Genomic DNA, 19,374 nt, shown 5'->3' with positions numbered 1-19,374 from the left:
AATTAGAGCTCTGTTTCTATCTTGCATGCAAATAAGGAACTGAGAATTGAGAACTAATAATCAACTCCGGTGTCATCTAAAACCTCTTCATCCTGGAGCAGTAGCAGATGATGTCAAACAAGTGAGGTAGCCTTGTGACCGTTTGAAAGTGGAATGGCTGAATCTGCAATCACTCACTTACTGGGGCTCTGTCTTTTCTGTGAGTATACTTAAGATTAATAGTGTGTCTTTCTTAAAATTGGAGGATTTACAGTATAAATGAATATGTTTCTGTGTATTCAATACATGTTTGTGGGCCTTGGAAATGTAGAAATGCTGGTGTCAGAAATGAAGCTTTTTATTATCTGTCGCCCACATTTTTCTAACATTATCACTTCATGCTTGGTGTGAGTTTCACTAAACATTCCTCGTTTCCTCCATTAATTTTGTTTTTCCTCATCTAAGCTGAAACCTAGAGAACATGGAGTGAAAAGAAGTTTTAAAAATTTAGTCAGGGATACTTGTGCAGTATCATTTTATAGCACACAGATCCTGAGGGGGGAAAAAAAGGAATTTTCAATGTTTTATCTTTCTGACTCAGTTATTGTTATTGATGTCTATTCTGAAGTCAACTGCTTTGAATTCAGTGAGAGTTATTCATTACTGTGAATCCTAATAATGCAAATATCAGGTTTTTCTTGCTAATAACACCTCCTTTCCTTTTTAAGGCTTTCACCTTACAAGACAAGAGAGCTGTAGTGCCCCAGGTGAGCTTTGCCCCATTACATTCCCTTATTATAGGAGAGGTTTTTCTTTCCCCAAAATGCGTGAGCTTCATTGTTTCCCACTTTACTTACCTTATGAAAGCCTATCAATGCCAACTTCCTATTTTCCCAGAAAGAAAGGAGGGTTTATTCACACAGCCTTGTTTCACCAGTGCCCCATTGCCAGAAGAATCCAGGAATCCATTTCTGGAGGTTCTTCCCTTAAACCAGCTACTTTTCCCTAGACTTTTCTTTCTTAATAAACCTAGCGGTACACTGATTCATGATTTCTCCTGTCCCTCAAATCTTCAGGCACTTGATATTAAAGGGTTTTAATACCATAAGTGAACTAAGTTGCAATCTTACTAAGGTATAATGAAATCCATGAGTCTTGTTCCTTTTGTTCAGCTAATCTCCAGTGATTTCCAGTGGTTTGCTTGAAATCCAAATCCACTTTATCCATTGAATATCACCTGAAATTTGGTTCAAGCATATAATGACTGCAGGGGATTTCTGTCACAGCAGGGACAACCATAAACGAATTAAAAGTTACAACAATAACATACCTAGTTCATTAAGTTTTGTTTTTAATCTCTACAGGTAATGTTACTGCACCTCAGATGTTTCTGAACATTTCATCCAATCATGAAGTTGATACAGTTTGGGTGAAATGTCTGATACCTCCACTCTTAAAAATTTATCGGGTAATTTTGTGTAAAGATGGAAAAGAAATAAAAATTCAGAAAAAAGAGGACAACATATTTGCATATAACTTTTATTACAAAATATCAGAAGAGGGTCCAGGGCAGATTTCCTGCATGTTCCAGTTCAGGGACACTGACAACCAGGTGAAGAATTCTGGTCTCAGTAATGCCGAGGTTCTTCAAAACGTTTTAGGTAAGGAAAAAAACTTCTTTAAAAACCAAAATTGATTTTTTTTAATTGGTGGATCAAATTTGTATGCTTCTTTACTTTTACTCAATACAGAACTAAAGTTCATATCCTGTTGGCCCCTTTCAGTCCTAAACATTATGGGTGCACAACTTCTTCTGGGTCAAAAGGGCCATTTGCTCTTGGAATATTATCATACTTCCAACACTACAATGTGTATCCTGTACCAAAAAAAAAAAAGTATTAATTTCCTATGCATTTAAATTTAATTTAAATACATTTAACATAATTGATCTCTCCAAGCATGAGTCAATACTTGTCTTTCTCTAACTTAATAAAAATGACAATTTGTTAATAATTTAGTAGTGTCTGAAAGTTACATCTAAGCTGTTCAGAGACCATGTGTGGCTCTGAAGCCTCACTTTATGTCTTTTGGAGTATTGCATCTGCAAATGAGGATGATTTTTGTGCATTTTTTTTAAAATAAGGAATGTATGAAGTGATATGAGATGAATATACAGTTGGTAAAATGAAGAACAAATTAACCTGAAATGAAATTAATAAACTCATTGTTTTCTATAATCTATAATCTAGAAGAGATTCAGTAGGGCTAATGTGTCTTATTTAGTGCTGCCCGGTTTCTTTCATACAAACAAACAGCTTTCTGTGTATTAACGATCCTGTCTTCCAAGCAGGACACAGGTCCATTATTTGAGGAACAGTTTGAGGAGCAGTGGTTAGACTTAAGGTCCTGGTAATTAAAAGTTTAGACTTTCCTCTAACAGGAAAGTTTTTTTCATCTGTCGAAGGCCTGATTTTACGGAGCACTTGACCTCCTTTAAAATTCCTTTGCAAGCAGGGAATTAAGAGCTTTAGCGAGTACTGTCTGCCCGAACCCTGCAGCATGCTGCATGGAGAGAAAGAAATGGGATTTCAGAAAAGGATGGAGGAATTTCTAAGAGAGAGGAACCGTGGGGTCCTCCCCACCTCCTTTTACCTCTTTTCCTCACCATTATCCACTTGAGCCCCATTCACTACCTGGTAAACATAGCAGGTAATACCTGACAGCCTTAACATTCTTTGGATCTAGAACCGAATATACTCCATGCCCAGCAGGTAAAACCGCTTAGCACATATCTTTTTGTTTTGGATGATTTTTAATTCAAGGTAAGTCTAAAAGTCTGAGAAGTCCTCTGAGGCTCATCCTCACATCCACTATGCAACAAACATGCCCCAGAAACTTTTTTTTTCCCCTTACTGTGATAGTTTCATGATGTGAACTAGTCTCATCCCTGGCCTTTACCTGAAACATTTTAAAGTTCTTCTTAACTTCCACTTTTCAGGTAGTGTTTTCTCTCTTCAACTGGCACAGTTTTATCCATGGATGTGACTTAGGAGGTTTCATCAACAAGGTGGGAGAGCTGATGCGGTCAGGAGTTGAGAACTCGATTGACCATTTTAGGCTGCTGACAGCATGTTCCCGCTCCCCCCACCTATTTTTGGGGGCATTATGCTTCGTGGACACTTTGCTTGGTGTGCAGGAGGGATGAGATACTGGATTTCTTCAGAAGCATCTACCAACGTTATGGTCTGGCCAGTTTTATGTGAGCTTCTGTATGGGGGGGGGGTGACTGTTTTTCAAACCCCAGAGAGGATGATAATAATGATGATGACAATATACTTAATGCATCAACTCCCATCTCTGAATAAATCATGACACTCAGGCTGTGCCTTACATTAGATTGTTTCTTTCAGATCTATTTTCCTACACTTGACATTGCCAAAGGCCAAGTTCTATTTCTGGAATATAGGAATAGTCAGGTTTGGGGCAGGATTGAAGCTTGTTTTCAGTTTGTTTCCTCAGAAAGCCATGACCTAAGTGATTTTCAATTTGTACTTGTGGACATTGGAGTTTTGGGATTTTCTGTAAAGAGAAGCATTTTAAAAAACCTAATATAAGGTATAAGATCTCATTGACATGTAAAGCAAAATAGAATGACATGTAAATATAACATAAAGTTTTACTCAGACTACAGATCATAAAGTTCAGTCCATCACCCAAGTAAGTGATTCTTACCTATTTTTAAACCTGTATTTCTTCTAGCTGGTCTCACTTTCTTGTCACAGAAAAGATACATTACTGATGACATCAGACTGGGAACTTAAATTTGGAGAATATGCAGCAAGGGCAAAATTAACAGTATACATATACGTGTATGTATAAGTGTGTGTACTGTTTTATACGTGTACACACACACACACACACACACACATAAAACAGTTTGACCAAATTTAAGCAAGAATGGCTTCCAGATATATTACATATTATACAGCAAGGCAAATTTAAGCATTTAGAGTATGGTTTTTAAGGGGAAAAAGAATTAACCAAAGACCTGAAATCAGAAATATGTGAACATGTTAAATGTTTATAAATATTGTATATCAGTTCAAGTGCAAAAAGTGGAGGTTAGAAACTAAGTATTCTATTATAAAATTTTTAGTAGTTCTCTCTCTTTTTTTCTTTTATGGCACCTTTAGATAACAAAATAGAGGAGACTTTGTCACTTACCTCAGAGATTCAAAGAGAACTCTAAAATCTTTTTCTTTATTGTTAAAAACAAATTATTGTAGTCTGTATTTCATGATAAATTCTTCATCAGTTTTATACTGAGCACTAGCTGTATAATTTCTGTAACTTGTTTATCCACTTATTGATATTATATCTTTGCATCAAATATTTTTCTTTTTTCTTCCTTTTTTTTTTTTTGCTTCTTCCTTTTATCTTAAAAAATAGTAATGATTAAAAAAAAATAATGATTTTTTAAAAAACCTGTAGTATGGAAGTTCAAAGCTGCAAAGTCATATTGCCATGGAAAGCAAAAGTAGACGAAAATGTAAATATAGCATCAATTTTTATTCAACTTACAGATCCTAAATTTACATCAAATCTCCCAAGTAAGTTACATATTTTTAAATTTGTGCTTCTTCTGGCTGGATTGTTATTCACTTTTTTGTCACAAAAAAGATACATTACTGATGATATCAGACTGGGAACTTAAATTTGGAGAATATGCAGCAATGGCAAAATTAACAGTACACGTATGTGTGTGTATGTGTGTGTATGTGTATTTTCCAGATATATTAGATATTACACAGCAAGGCAAATTTAAGCATTTTGACTGCAGTTTTTAAGGGGAAAAAGAATTAACCAAAGAACTGAAATCACAAATACATGAAAATTTTAAATGTTTATAAATATTGTATATCAGTTGGAGTACAAAAAGGGGAAGTTAGAAACTAAGTATTCAATTACAAAGTTTTTAGTAGTTCTCTTCATTTTTTAATGGTACTCTAAAATCTTTTTCTTTATTGTTAAAAGCAAATTAACGTATTCTGCATTTTATGTTTAATTCTTCATCAAAAATATACTGACCACTAACTGTACAACTTCTGCAAATTCTGTATCCATTTACTGATATTATATATTTTCATTTTTTTTCTTTTTTCTTTCCCTTTTTTTTTTTGCTTGCTTGTTTTCTCTTAAAAAATAATGATCTAAAAAAACAATAATTTTTTTTTAAAAAAAACTGTAGTATGGAAGTTTAAAGGTACAAAGTCTCATTGAAATGAACAGAAATGGAACAGAAAAATAAAAGAAAATGTAAATATATCATCAATTTATTCATATGATCAATTTATTTGATTATATATTTAATTTTTATTCAAGCTACAGATCATGAAGTTCCATCACTTTTCCCAAGTAAGTTACATCTTTTTAAATGTGTGCTCCTTCTGGCTGGTTTGGTGATCACTATCACAGCAAAGATGTAGAACCCAAATGAGATCAATTTTAAAGATACAAATACCATCTTTTCTAATATTTGGAGCAGATCGATTGAAATTCATTGAAATCCATTGCCATTTATTCCAAGGGATGTAAGGATGATTCAGGCTGGATCTAAACTCATAGTACCTTGAGGGCATTGAGTATGACTAGTTAATTTTTGTAGGATTCCTGGGGAGTAGTCTATTATTTTTCTAAGAATTAACTTTGTAAATACTTCTGATTGTTTAGAAAATGCAGAACATATCTGATTAATAAATAATTGACTTCTGACTAAGACAGTTAAGAATAAGTTTTATGAGCAAACAAAAAAGCTAAATTTAATTAAGATATGTTAACAAGAAGAATAAAATGAATCTAATTCTAGACACCATACAATGGGATTTTTGGTAAAGAGAAGCATTATAAAAAGCCATATAAAAAATCCTAAAAGGAAAAAGTCTTGTTGACAAGTAAAGCAAAAGTAGAAAGAACTGTTAACATTTCATTAACTTTCACTCTAGCTACAAATCATGAAGATCACAGTAAGTGTCTCTTGACTATTTTCAAACATGTGTTTCTTCTGGCTCGATTGGTGCTCACTTTCTTGTCTTAGAAAAGGTGTAGAAAACAAATAAGAATAATATTAAATGCACATGGATCACTGAGTTGATCTCGGATCAGTTTTGCATAATGAACAATACCATCTTTTCTAATATTTGGAGCAGATCCATTGAAATCAATTACCATTTGTTTTGAAAGAGATGATGATTCAGTGTGGACTTAACCCATGGCTCCTTGAAATAATTGAGTAAGACCAGTCAATCCTCCTAGGATTCCTTGGGGGGGGGGTCACTTATTTTTCTAAGAATTAATTTTGTTGCTATATCCCAGAATGCCTAGAATATGCAGAATTTATTTGAGTTATATCGAGCTTTATTCACCATAAGCAAAACAATTAACAACACTTTTCTCACAAAAGACAGAATCTAACTAGAATACCTTTCAAGACAACTAATTCTCAGTCACATATACAACTAACTGGGGAAAAAATTACACACGTTTTAAAAACATCTGACCACCATACAGAATAAATGGTCAAAGAGCTCTTATGTGATATGTAATATAACTGACTCAAGCCCCCAAAACATAACATAGTTTGTTTAGTTCTCATTTATTCTGTTATGTAAATAGCCTACTTGAAAAAATGGCTCTTTTGCTGCAGTTATATTTCAAGGGTACACCAGAAAAACTGGAATCATCATTTTGTTTTCCACAAAAAGTGCTCTTTTGAGTGGTTAGCTTAGGGAATCCTGCATTTCAAGAAGGAAGATAGTTGAAGGAAATTATTCACACCATAGTTGGTGGGTCTTTAGAATAGGTACAGTACATAAAGCTCTTAGAAATATGTGGAGTATGGGTTAAGGAGCAAAACTTCTTCAATTAGGATAAAGTGAGTCCAAGTCCCAAGTAAAGGGAAATCCACATATGCTCTTCAAACCTGCAGTGAAAAAAGAGGTACATTTTCATTGCTATGTAAAGCAAAACAGGAAGGAAATATAAATATGTCAATAACTTTTATGCACATTACAAATCATGAAGATATATCAACTTCCTCAGGTGATTCTTATATTTCAAAATGGTTATGAAATCATTAGAATCTTGAACACAGCTAAAGAGCTACTCTTGTTGAATTGGTGTCATATTTAGTCATACTAACTGCAGCTACTGAAATTGCATGATTTATTTAAAAGGATCCTCAGTAATTTAAGGGCTGAAGCTAATAAGTCAGGTATTGGTGATTTTCAGGCCTGGCAGTATTATTATGTAATCTGGAGCACATGTTTCTGACTCTCAAAATTAGGAAAATAACATCCAAAAGTCCACAGACTTCAGAGGTTGGGGGTTGTGTATGCACAAACACACACATACACACACATATAAAACAGTCTGAACAAATTTAAGCAACTGTGGAGTCCTTGGGGTTCTCTGAGCTTGGTTCTTTTCCTGCAAACATTTCATTACCCAGCTAGGTAACATCTTCAGTGCTGGAATGGGGTGGGGTTTAAGCCGTGTAATGAAATGTTTGCAGGAAAACAACCAACCCGAAGAACTCCACATTTCAACCCTGAGCTACACATATTTGCCTCTAAATTTAAGCAAGAATGGCTTCCAGATATATTACATATTACACAGCAAGGCAAATTTAAGCATTTAGAGTACAGTTTTTAAGGGGCAAAAGAATTAACCAAATACCTGAAATCAGAAATACATGAAAATTTTAAATGTTTAGGAATATTGTATATTAGTTTGAGTACAAAAAGGGAAGGTTACAAACTAAGTATTCAATTATAAAGTTTTTAGTACAGTAGTTCTCTTCTTTTTTTTTTTTAATGTTATCTTTAGATAACAAAATAGTGGCAACTTTGTCACTCAAACAAACGAGATCAATTATAAAGATATGTGGATCACTCAGTTTACTCGAGATCAATTCAGCATAATGGCAAATACCATCTTCTCTAATATTTGGAGCAAATCCATTGAAATTCACTGAAACCCATTGCCATTTATTTCAAGGGATGTAAGGGTGATTCAGGCTGTATCTAGACCCATAGTTCCTTGAAGTCATTGTGTACGACTGGTCAATACTTGTAGGATTCCTGAGAAGTGGTCTCTTATTTTACTAAGAATTAATTCTGTAACGATTTCCTGATTGCCTGAATGTGTAGAATTTATTTGATTTATATTCTGCTTTTTCATAATAAGCAAGAAAATTAACAATCAATTAATAAACAAAATGAATAAGGCAATGTTTAATTAATATCTTAGCAAGAATTAAAAAAGGAACTAATTCTCAACCACATATAAAGCCAAATTAAAAGAAATTACACTGATTCTATAACACTGGATACAATATGGAATAATGGTCATAGGGTAATTATATAATAAGTAATAGAGCTGACACTCCTTCTAGAAGATAAAAAGGTATTCTGAGATCTTGGGTGATCAACTGAATGGCACTTAGAAATCACGCAGTTTAGGAGGACTCTGGGTAGCATATGTCAATAAATACCAATAAATAAATAAATAAATAGAAATACCATGTTGGCAAATCCACTGTGATGAAGTGATACAGTGCTGTCTTGGCACTAGACCCCTGCACCTCTTGGATCCTCTGGAGAACAGTTGGAAATATGGTTAGACACGATGCTTACAGTCCCGAAAGAAGCTGTAATGTGCCCCCCCTCTTTGGAGGTTAGGAGGGAGAGGTTGTTGAGAGGATAGTGGTGATTCAACTACAGAGGGCCCTAGAAGAAATGCTTCCACTGAACTAGCAGTTGAATCTCACCGCAGTGTTTTCAGGCATCTAAAATCTCCCTATATTCAGTACACAACCGCAGCGATCCATCCTTCTTTTCCCCGAACAGGATAGACGCTGCCACTGGTAATTTGGCAGACATTTTGTTACCCAACTAGATAACATCTTTGGTGTTACTGAGCATAGGGTTTGCTCCCTGTTTATATACAGTAATTTGCCCTGCCAGTGCTGGTGGAGGTATGGTTTTCTCCTTGGTCGTCCCTTGATTAGGGTACTGTTTTCTGCTTCATTGCTTGTCTGCTTGATTATTTGTCTCCTGGGAAGTTCCTTGATTTGGGTATTGTTTTCTGCTTGATTATTTGTCTGGTGTTAATCCCTGCTTATCAGAGTGTCAGTTGCCAGAGAGGATTGCCATTTTTTCATCTCTCACTCTTTGCTGACTTTTTCTCCTGTAATTTCTCTTGAATGTAGAATTTGATTCATCTGATTTTTCCCCCCCTGCCTTTAGGTTTAGGATTTGGAATCACAACTTCTGCCATTTTGATCTTGGCTGCAGTGTTCTACTTGTTGAAGAAAAGAGGTGATTTTAACTCAGTTGTCAAGTGTAAAACTAGATGTTAGATCCAGTGGCTCTGTATAAGGCAGTGTTTCTCAACCTTGGCAACTGGCTGAGGAATTCTGGGAGTTGAAGTCCACCTATTATAAAGTTACCAAGGTTGAGAAACACTGGTCTAAGGAGTTCCCTGCCTTGAATAGCAACCCAGATTTTCCTTTTGTTTGAGTGGAAGTGAAGTAGAGATGTCTCTGCAAAAGGCTGAAGACATCTTTTTGATCTCTTAAAATAGTTCTGCATATTTCTTAATAATTAAGGATGTCAGCCCCACCTATTCTGACAGCTGCAAAAGGATGAAGCTGGACTGTGTCCTTTATACCTAATCTAATGCTCTGGTACTAGGGATAGTGACAAGGTATTCTTTTCCTTTACTCAGGTTTAATAAAATGGAGAGCAACCAGGTAAGTGCAATGAGATCCTTGAGTTCATTAGTTACATTACCAACTTAAAGATCAAGTCTTCATTAGTGTTATATGCAGAAATAAACAAAAAGTTTATTTAAACATAAGAAAAACCCTGCCGCTCAACTCAAGGGTCCATCTGTTCTAGGATTCCATATCACACCATGATGAACCAGAGTAATCTTAGAAGCTCATGAGCATGAGAAGACTAATGATAGCTTGTTCCCTCCCTTATAAATAAGTATAATATGATGGATGTTTTTAAATCTATTTTACTGTAGGAAAATAATATCCCTCATGTTATACTTATGTATAGATCTGTTCATATTCCATTACAAATCTATCACATTCTCCACAATTGTTATAAAGAGGCATTTCTTCATTTTGGTGATCACTTTGTATGTATGTATCACTTTTTGTGATGTATCACTTTTTTTAAAACATATCAAATGACTATGCTATCTTGTCCTACAATTGAATAGAAAGTTTTCTATTCTCCAAATATTTTCAGTGCCGAGCTTTAATTTCTATAGTCGATCTCAAGGTGGCTGGTTTAGAACCACACAAGCATAACAGAGTGAGAAACTGTGAAATTCACGTGGATCAAAAGGTTTCAGGTTATCCCAGAAGGTTTTCACAAATTGAATGAGTTTTTAACATGTTACAATTCCTAATTACTTGTAATACGTTTCAGTTGTAACCTGCTTCTGCATAACCATCCTTTCCCTCCCTCCCTCCCTCCCTCCCTCCCTCCCCACTTCTTTGTCTCATCCTAGTTTAAATGTTCCATCACGTTAGCCACTCTGTGCATCTGATGAAGTGAGCTATAGCTGACAAAAAGTTATGTCTTTGAGGTTAGACTGAAAAGGTGCTAGACTCCCATGATAGCATTATACTAAAGGTAGATGTTCACATGCATTTTGAAATTCAAATGTTGAGAATTTCCCATCAGCCTGGATTTCCATTCTTACTTCATTAATCTAATCTTTACTTTTCAGAGAGCAACATGGAGCCAGTGCTGCCATAGAAATGGAAAACCAACCAAGTAAGGATATAAAATGAAATCCTTTCTTTCTTTCTCTACTTTTTAGTTCATGTTTTCAGCTGCTATTACACTATTTACAGTCTAGGCAGGAAATTAAACTTATGAATTTCCTTTCTGTCCTCATCATGGGAAGACAAAAATATATTACCTCCTGTGGTCCCATATCAGAAGACATAACTTTAGTGTTTCTCAAACCAGAAAGTGAAGATTGGCCTTATTATTCAGATTCAGACAGAATTTCTGTTTCTTGAAACTTAAAAGCTTGAAAAAAACCCTCATAATTTCCCTTTCTCTCCTCACATACTTCGTCTTTCATAAACTAAAAGAGGTAACCTGCAGTAGGAAAAACTGCTTAGCTTACCTTGCCACATAATGGGAAAAAAATCACTCTATGGAAAAGGGCTAGAGAATTCCGTGAAATCTTTTGCTGGTGGCCTTGCCAACCTTGAGGATGATAGGAAGACATTCAGATGGCTGGATCCAACCTACTTTATTTCTAATTGAAGAGGAACCGCAAACTCTCTTTTATTCTTACAGTTAAGAGAATTATCATTGTAATGAGTTTAAAAAGCAAATTCGTATTAATATTTAGAAATTAACATGTGTAAATACAGTAAATATAGTACATTATAAAAAACAAGAAAATTGTGTTCTGTGCCTTCTAAATGGTGACATAGAATTCCTTAAAATTAAAAAACAGATAAAAGGAGCGATAGAGTCAAACACTGAACTTTCAGATAAATGAGACAGTGTTTTGCCAATTGTCTCAAGGCAGTAATCAGGTGCCCAGGAAATTGGTTCTTTTAGTTCTTTTACGTCTAGAAACAATGAACACACCAGTAGGTAAGGAGATTTTAGGCATTATGCTAGCTCTAGCAAACCGATTTAAACAGGAATAAAAGAATTAGCAGATAGAATTAAACAGAAATACAAAAGCATAGCACAAAAGCATAACATACCAAGCAAGGTGATAAAAGTATTTCCCTACTGTCAGGAGCTAGCATAAGGTGACAGTGGAGAGACTCCAAGATGCTTTAGATAACACAGTGCCCAAGGCCTGTGTCCATGCTCCAAATTCCAGGGGCAATGCCAGGGCGTTTTATCAAAGTCTGGCACCGCAATCCCATGACCAGAGTCATGGAGGTTTGGAGTCAGGGGCTGTGAGAGTGACCTTGACCAGATATGATACCTCCTCCTCATGTGAATCAAGAGCCTGGGAACTGTATAGATAAGCTAGTGCTTAACCTAAACAATCTGGAGGGTTCTCCACTCCCCCCACTCCTAAGCAAAAGTGAAGAACAAGCCAGTTAAACATTATTATGACTCAGAGTGAGCTTTCTTAACATCTGCAAGAGAAATCAAACTATGTCACCTAAACTCCAGAAAATAACAATGGTCTTCCGCACTGACAGTAAAAGAATACAGGCTCGTTGGAAGATGCGTGACGCCTTTGGATTACTAAAGAATGTGCATTGGGACGCAAAGTATTGGCATTTTGTCTACAGGTTGTTGAGAAGAGAAGGTAAAGCAGATAGAGGGAAGGAGTGGTCCCTCAGTGTAGGTGAAGAAAAAGTCCCTTAACTGACCTGGAAAACGAAGACTGAAAACAGGAACTAATGCAAATGCAAGGACAAAAACTAACCAAATATTCACTAAAATGGCAAACTTTTGTTAAATTGGGGATTACAAGAAGATGGCAGTGCACACACTGTGAGAGTCACATAATGGGAAAAGATACACAGTTATAAGATGAAAGAAAGAGTTTGTTCATAGCACTTCCAAGAAGAGTTAAGGATATAATCTGGAGTCTAGGATAATAAAGTGACATTAAATCACACTACTTTAGGATGTACAAACAAAGCGTATTAAAGGAACTGTATCGTTAGCTATGTTCTGACTGGTTCTAAAATATGTTCATATTTTAACATCCTAATTTGAAAGAATTCAGACAACTTGGAAAACCTCAAAACGTAGCATACATATGGGGCAGACTCTACGAGGTGCTTAATGTTTTCCCACTGAAGAGAAAAGAGACTTAAGAGACTAATAATCAAACTTATTTACTTTCATGGAATAGGTGTACAGGCTAAATGTTAAATTCTCATCAGAATGATTACTGTTTACTTATAGATAAGTGCTGTCTTGTCCTAGAGGAACAGCTAACTGCTTCTCTTGATGAGGATGATTTTCATGACAGTGCTCTACCTCTCTATGCAGCAGTAACTCCCAATCAGTTCAGCAGGACTTCTTCTCCAGTGAGTACTATAGCACTGCAGTCACAGTTGCTTTGTCCCAGAATTGGGGCAAGTGGGGAGGAGGCAAGAGTCATGTGTGATGGGAATGCCAGAAAGTAGTCAGCAGCCCTGGTACTCCAAATCACCTAAGAATTTAGTTAATACTGCTTAGCTCTCTGAGAACACTGGGACCCAGTCAATTAAACTGTTTTGCCCACTTAGCCATGGAGGAGAAGTTGCTGGAGAGAGAGCTGTGAAAGCAACCCTTTCGTTGCCAAGGCCTGGCAGCACAGAACACACCTCCCAAGTGTTAGTGAGCTAAAGTGGATAAGCTATGCCCTTTACTGCCTGCTTGGTCAATGGTAGAAAGTTTAGTAACATAACCCTGACCTTAACTTTGTCATCACCATCCTGTTCCAAGGGATCATTAGGCTGTCAGTCATTTCATTTTCTGGAGCAAGCAGGTAAGGTATTCTGGAGGAAGCAGGTAGGGTCTTCATTTTCAGAATGAGGATTCTGACACAGGTAACATGATTGTGCACTGCCAGGATCATTGGTAAGGCTATTTGACTGTGTTAGTCTTTGATAAGGTTCAAATAATTGTGAGAAGAGGGCCAATCAACCCATTTCTGCTAAAAATAAATCACCCACTGCTTTATTTTAGCAATATTTATAACCTGTAGCTTTGGATTTGGAGTTAGTAAAAGCCCTGCAAGCAAGGAAGTGGGGAAGTAGAACATTCAGATGAACTTTGCACAATTTGTGTGGTGGGGGGGGGTAAGAAGTTAATACTGCCCTCTGCCTGGTTTAGGTGGGCATGGTGGGCTGCTGCCCCAAACAGGACTAAGGATCAATGGGCCACAATCAAAAACCCTATGATCTTTAAAACATGCAAAGCTACCCAGATGTGAAAAGAGATGAAATATTTGGGGATTATTCTGGTTCATCTCACAATATGTCATATAATGGAATACATTTGCAGGCATTGGTAAATGGTGTTGAGGAGGGGGCGTGTTTACACAAACCCAGAGGACAGCACACATTGCTCCTAGGCTGTTTTTCACTAGTCTAGGCATATGATCAAAGCCACAATGACAGCATGTATTCATTCATTTATTTAAAAGACTTATTTAGTGGACCCAGTTATGAACCACAATCCTGGAGAGCTCACAAAACAACATATATCACATAAACATAGACAAAGCAAGCAAACAAAAAGTCCCCAGGCATGTCATCCTGCCATTGTGCAAATTTGTGTTAACTCTGTGAAGACACAAACGATATAGTGTAGGTAATGTGTGTATTTTGAGCAATTAAGTCATAGTAGAAGTGATGCCAGTTCACCTCACCCCACAGATGTCCATATTCAGGTGATATAATCTCCAAAAATCTCCTGATATTTATAGTAATGAGCAAGCGATAATGACAAACTCTGGCTTTATTGAACCTGGAGCTCAACAAAGATGATTATTTCATGTAGGTGGAAAAAAAAAATCTATATACCTGACCTTAAAGAAACAATTCAGCAATGAGTGGAAGAAAACCCATCATCCGATTCACCTCTAAGCAAGCATAGGATTATCCTGTAAATAGGCAGGCTCGTGTACATGTGGGGATGCTCTCTCCTAACTCTCATTATTTTATGCAGATCTTACCTTCCAACAAGGTTGTTTTGTTTTATTTGCATTTTGGGTTTTCAAAGCTCAGCCAAGAGCAAATGCTCATTTGACATTTACTTGACTCGTTTTAAGGAGGAGGAAGCTCGAGTAGCACCACACCTGCTCTACAGTGTTGTGAAAGTTAAAGGAAAATGTCATGATGTCCCAAGTCTCTGTCTGGTCGGTATAGTACACTACAGTCTTGAATTGTTTGGGTTGTTGGGTTAAACTGCTGGGATCCTCGGGCTGCAATTATAAAGATGTTCTTTATTTTATTATTATTATTCAAATCAAATCAAAGTTTATTGATTAGCCCTAAGGCCTTATCAAAATAACAATTAGACAGTAACTGATTAATAAAACTCTTTACAAAAGTATTATTATTGTTATTATTCCATTTTATTTTATTTATTCAGTTCAGTTTATATACCTGCCCATCTCAATCAGTGGCTTTGGGTGGCTAACAACAATAAAAACAGCCAACATGTAAAACAGTACAAAATAATTAAATATAAAATAAAATCCAGCCAAAAGTTCTTTAAAAAATGTTGGTATCAGCACAACCATGAAATGGGGCCTTTCACATGCTCGGGGCCCCAGGCCCAGGCATAAAGCCAGGTCTTCAAGGCCTTCCAAAAAGCCAAAAGGGTCGGGGCCATCCGAAAGTCAGAGCGAGGATGTTCCAGATGCCACAGCAGAAAAGGCACATCTCCTAGTCCCCACCAGCCGACATTCCTTGGCTGATGGGACCTGGAGCATGCCCAACCTGCCGGACCAGTTTGGACAGGTAGAAACAACTGAGAAAAGATGGTCCCTAAGATAATTATTATTAATTATGTACCATGTTTAATGTACTTTTGTTCATTACAAAGGAAGAACAATGATTTTCAGCTGCCTGGGTTCAACTGCCAAAACAGTCTTGTGACTAGAAGAGGACAATGGCAAACCCTTCCAAGTTTTTGTCAAGAAGACCAGAGGAATGTGTTCATTGGTCACCAGGATTTGAGCCCAATCCTCGAGAGAATTTTAGTGTACTTGATTACAGCACCCTGAAAGCTGGAATTACTACTAGATGACAAACAGAGCAGAGCACAAGGAATGGAGAAATCATGGACGCTATCAGTAGAACTGAGAGTAGCCCCTGATTTCTAGTTCTGGCTAATGGCATTTATGTATGTCTGCATGGGTGTGACTCTTCCATGTTCTTGTATCACTTACCGTTATAATAAAACAAAGATTTTGCTTTTGATCTACAATATACTTCTACTTCCAGATCAAAATTTGTGGGCTTTACCATTACATATTAGGCGATTTTTAAATTTTTTTTAGCCATGTTTGGTTTGTGATAAACTTCTGCACTCCCTTCTGTGGAAGAAAACCCATCATGCGATTCATCTCTAAGCAAGCATAGGATTATCCTGTAAATAGCAGGCTCATGTACACGTGGGGATGGTCTCTCCTAACTCTCATTATTTTATTCAGATCATACCTTCTAACAAGGTTGTTTTGTTTTATTTGCATTTTGGGTTTCAAAGCTCTGTCAAGAGCAAATGCTCATTTGACATTTACTTGATTCATTTTTAGGAGGAGGAAGCTCGAGTAGCACCACACCTGCTCTACAGTGTCGTGAAAGTTAAAGGAAAATGTCATGATGTCCCAAATCTCTGTCAGGTCGGTATAGTACACTACAGTCTTGAATTGTTTGGGTTGTTGGGTTAAACTGCTGGGATCCTCAGGCTGAAAATATAAAGATGTTCTTTATTTTTGTTATTGTTATTGTTATTGTTCCATATTATTACTCATTATGTACCATGTTAATCTACTTGTGTTTATTACATAGGAAGAACAATGATCTTCAGCTGCCTGGGTTCAACTGCCAAAACAGTCTTGTGGCTAGAAGAGGGCAATGGCAAACCCTTCCAAGTTTTTGTCAAGAAGACCAGAGGAATGTGTTCATTGGTCACCAGGATCTGAGTCCAATCCTCAGGAGAATTTTAGTGGAATTGACTACAACACCCTGAAAGTTAGAATTACAACTAGGTGACAAACAGAGCAGAGCACAAGGAATGGAGAAATCATGGACAATATCAGTAGAAATGGGAGTAGCCCTTGATTTCAAGTTTTAGCCAATGGCATTTATGTATGTCTGCATGGGTGTGACTCATTTTCTTGTTTCATTTACTGTTATTATAACAGTAAAGATTATGTTTTGATCTAGATCAAGAGATTTTTTTTCAAAAGATGTTTCTTTTGATCTAGAATATACTTTTTTATGACATATATGTATAGTACAGTCCTATTCATATTTATCTCAGAGTAAGTTGCTTTGAAAATTCTGGGATTGTTTCCATATAAATAAGCATACAATTGGGGCTATCTGTAATTTTGAGTGCTCTTATGTTTTTGATGGCAAGATAACAACAATGGTTCCTTAACAGAGCTTACTTGTTTTGTAATTTCCCCCTTCCTTTTGGAAAGTTTCTTAATTTTCAGATCACAACTAAATAAAGAAACATATAGTATAATAAATTTGACATTTGAGTCTTTTTAAGAAGCAGAAAACTAAATAGGTAATTAATTTAATGTACAGCTATATGACTCTTCAGAGGAAATGGAAACCCTGTCTATTACATTCTTGAATTTGGTTGTTCAGCAAAATAATTTAATCAAACTACTGGGATCCAGGTTGAAGTAGGTGTTGTAGATTCTTAAAGTGCTACTGAAATGCAAAATAATGCAAACTAAATTTTGTTGAATACAATTTAGAGGCTGCCTGTCTCCAGGTGGCTTATATCTTTGTTGTCAGTGTCATATCTCTGCACTTTCATATTTATCTAGATGTGTGTCAGTCTTTCTCACAAGTGGTAGACAGCAATATACAGTATATCATGGCTATAGGAAGATAGGAAAATAAATCCTATTATTACTGAACGTATTTATTTTATTTATATTTTTATACATTCGATTTATTCTCTGCCCAGTGGGGAACTCTGGGCGGCTCAGAAAGTATATATAAACCTAACAGTGACAAATCTTACAATTAGTGCTATATCTATTATACTATGTGACCAGCAGGGGTCGCTAGGGGGTCATCCGGGCTTTTTTCCTTCTCTGTAGATCTTTCTCGCCACTCGCATCGATAGTCACTCCTGCTGGTTGCATTCGGAGTTCAGCCAGCACCAGTATTTTGCTCCCCCGCGCAGCACTGCCAGTTCCTCCCATCTAAACAGGAGTCCCCATTTATCTACTCGCAGATGGAATAGCTTTCGAACTGCTGGATGGGCAGGAGCTAGGACAAGGGACAGGAGCTCACCCCATCCTGCAGAGCCAGGCCTGAACCGCTGGAGTGCCGACCATTTCTGACCGGCAAACTCCAGCATCATTAAGCCCTGTGCCACCGCACCCCATTTATTGAGGTGCGGTGGCACATAACTTATGTGCCTATTTGCATTGGGTTCAGATTGTCTGTGGACATGATCTTAGTTTTTTAAAAGAATTGAACAGCAGGCTGCTTTTGCACATTCTTCTTTCAATTTCAACAATAAATTCCTTAGAATTTAGGAATTTCTCTGCTCCCAGTCATTAAAATGCTATCATCAGCATATCTGAGAGTGTTGATGTTTCTCCCAGCAAATTTAATTCTAAATTATTTCTTTTAATACAGCATTTTTCATGATACATTCTGCATATAAGTTAAATAAGTAAGGTGTCAGTATAGAAACATGGCATATTCCTTTCCCAAATTTGGGTCTTTGCAAGTTGCTCTTAACTTTTCTCTTGCATAGCATTCTTGGTAGTTCCTGCTGCTACCACCTATCAAAGGGGTGCCTCACTGGTCCACTCCCTAATCCTGGTGGTTAGATGAGTCTACGCTATCTTTCTGAGTTATCTTTCTTATGATTAAAAGATTAAGACAAAAAAGTTGAAATAATTTCTAAAATGCTGTCTCCCAATGACTGGAGTTGGAGAAGACTCCTGAGAATACTGCGGATAGCGAAGAAAACAAAGAAATGGATCATTGAACAAATCAACCCAGATTTCTCACTCAAGGCACAAATGGCCAGGCTCAAATTATCCTACTCTGGACACATTATGTGAAGACCTAGCTCTCTGAAGAAGGATCTTATGCTGGGAAGGGTGGAAGGAAAGAGGAGAGAATGACCAGCAGCAAGGTGGACTGACTCAGTTACAAAAATGAGTGCACCATTGGGAGACTTGAAGGACCAGGCTAGGGACAGATCATCATGGAGAAAATCTATCCACATGGTTGTTAAGAGTTGACACTCTCTTTATGGCACATAATCGTAATTAATCTCCTGACCATACAGCATAGGTGCATGATAACTAGGGAATTCAGCCTTCCTTCATCTTCTTGGGACATGGATCAAACAAAATCATTATTGAAAAAAAAAATTAGATAGTTTAATAATGTTTAAGATGCAGACAAATTATTCAAAAGAGAAAATTAAAGAGCTGCCCAGATCATGGTAATACAACAGCTTTCAGATTACCTAAAGAAAGGAAAATGCAAAATAAAATACAATGTTTCAGGAAGACCACAATGTAGCACTGGTCTACTAGAAATAAAAGAATTCTGGCCCAGATCTCTGACAGTTGAAAATTAAAGATCATAAGGATATTCTAAAG

At 36.6% G+C, this 19,374-nt stretch overlaps 1 protein-coding gene across 1 annotated transcript; it reads left to right on the top strand.

The window, feature by feature from the left end:
* The first annotated feature begins 802 nt into the window (after positions 1–802).
* LOC148215796 (uncharacterized) lies at positions 803–17,219 on the top strand. Its single transcript, XM_088142516.1, has 9 exons — positions 803–806; positions 1,344–1,640; positions 2,725–2,750; positions 9,248–9,356; positions 10,789–10,835; positions 12,987–13,090; positions 14,821–14,907; positions 16,312–16,398; positions 16,568–17,219. Exons 1-5 carry the CDS (start codon positions 803–805, stop codon positions 10,815–10,817), a joined length of 465 nt encoding a protein of 154 aa, XP_087998642.1. The 3' UTR covers positions 10,818–10,835; positions 12,987–13,090; positions 14,821–14,907; positions 16,312–16,398; positions 16,568–17,219.
* The last annotated feature ends 2,155 nt before the right edge of the window (positions 17,220–19,374 follow it).

The sequence above is a fragment of the Python bivittatus genome, unplaced genomic scaffold (assembly GCF_059951505.1).
Source record: "Python bivittatus isolate LINGU-HERP-01145 unplaced genomic scaffold, Pbiv_v1 ctg000440_np1212, whole genome shotgun sequence".
Lineage (NCBI taxonomy): Eukaryota > Metazoa > Chordata > Lepidosauria > Squamata > Pythonidae > Python > Python bivittatus.
This window is presented reverse-complemented; position numbering and strand designations above follow the sequence as displayed.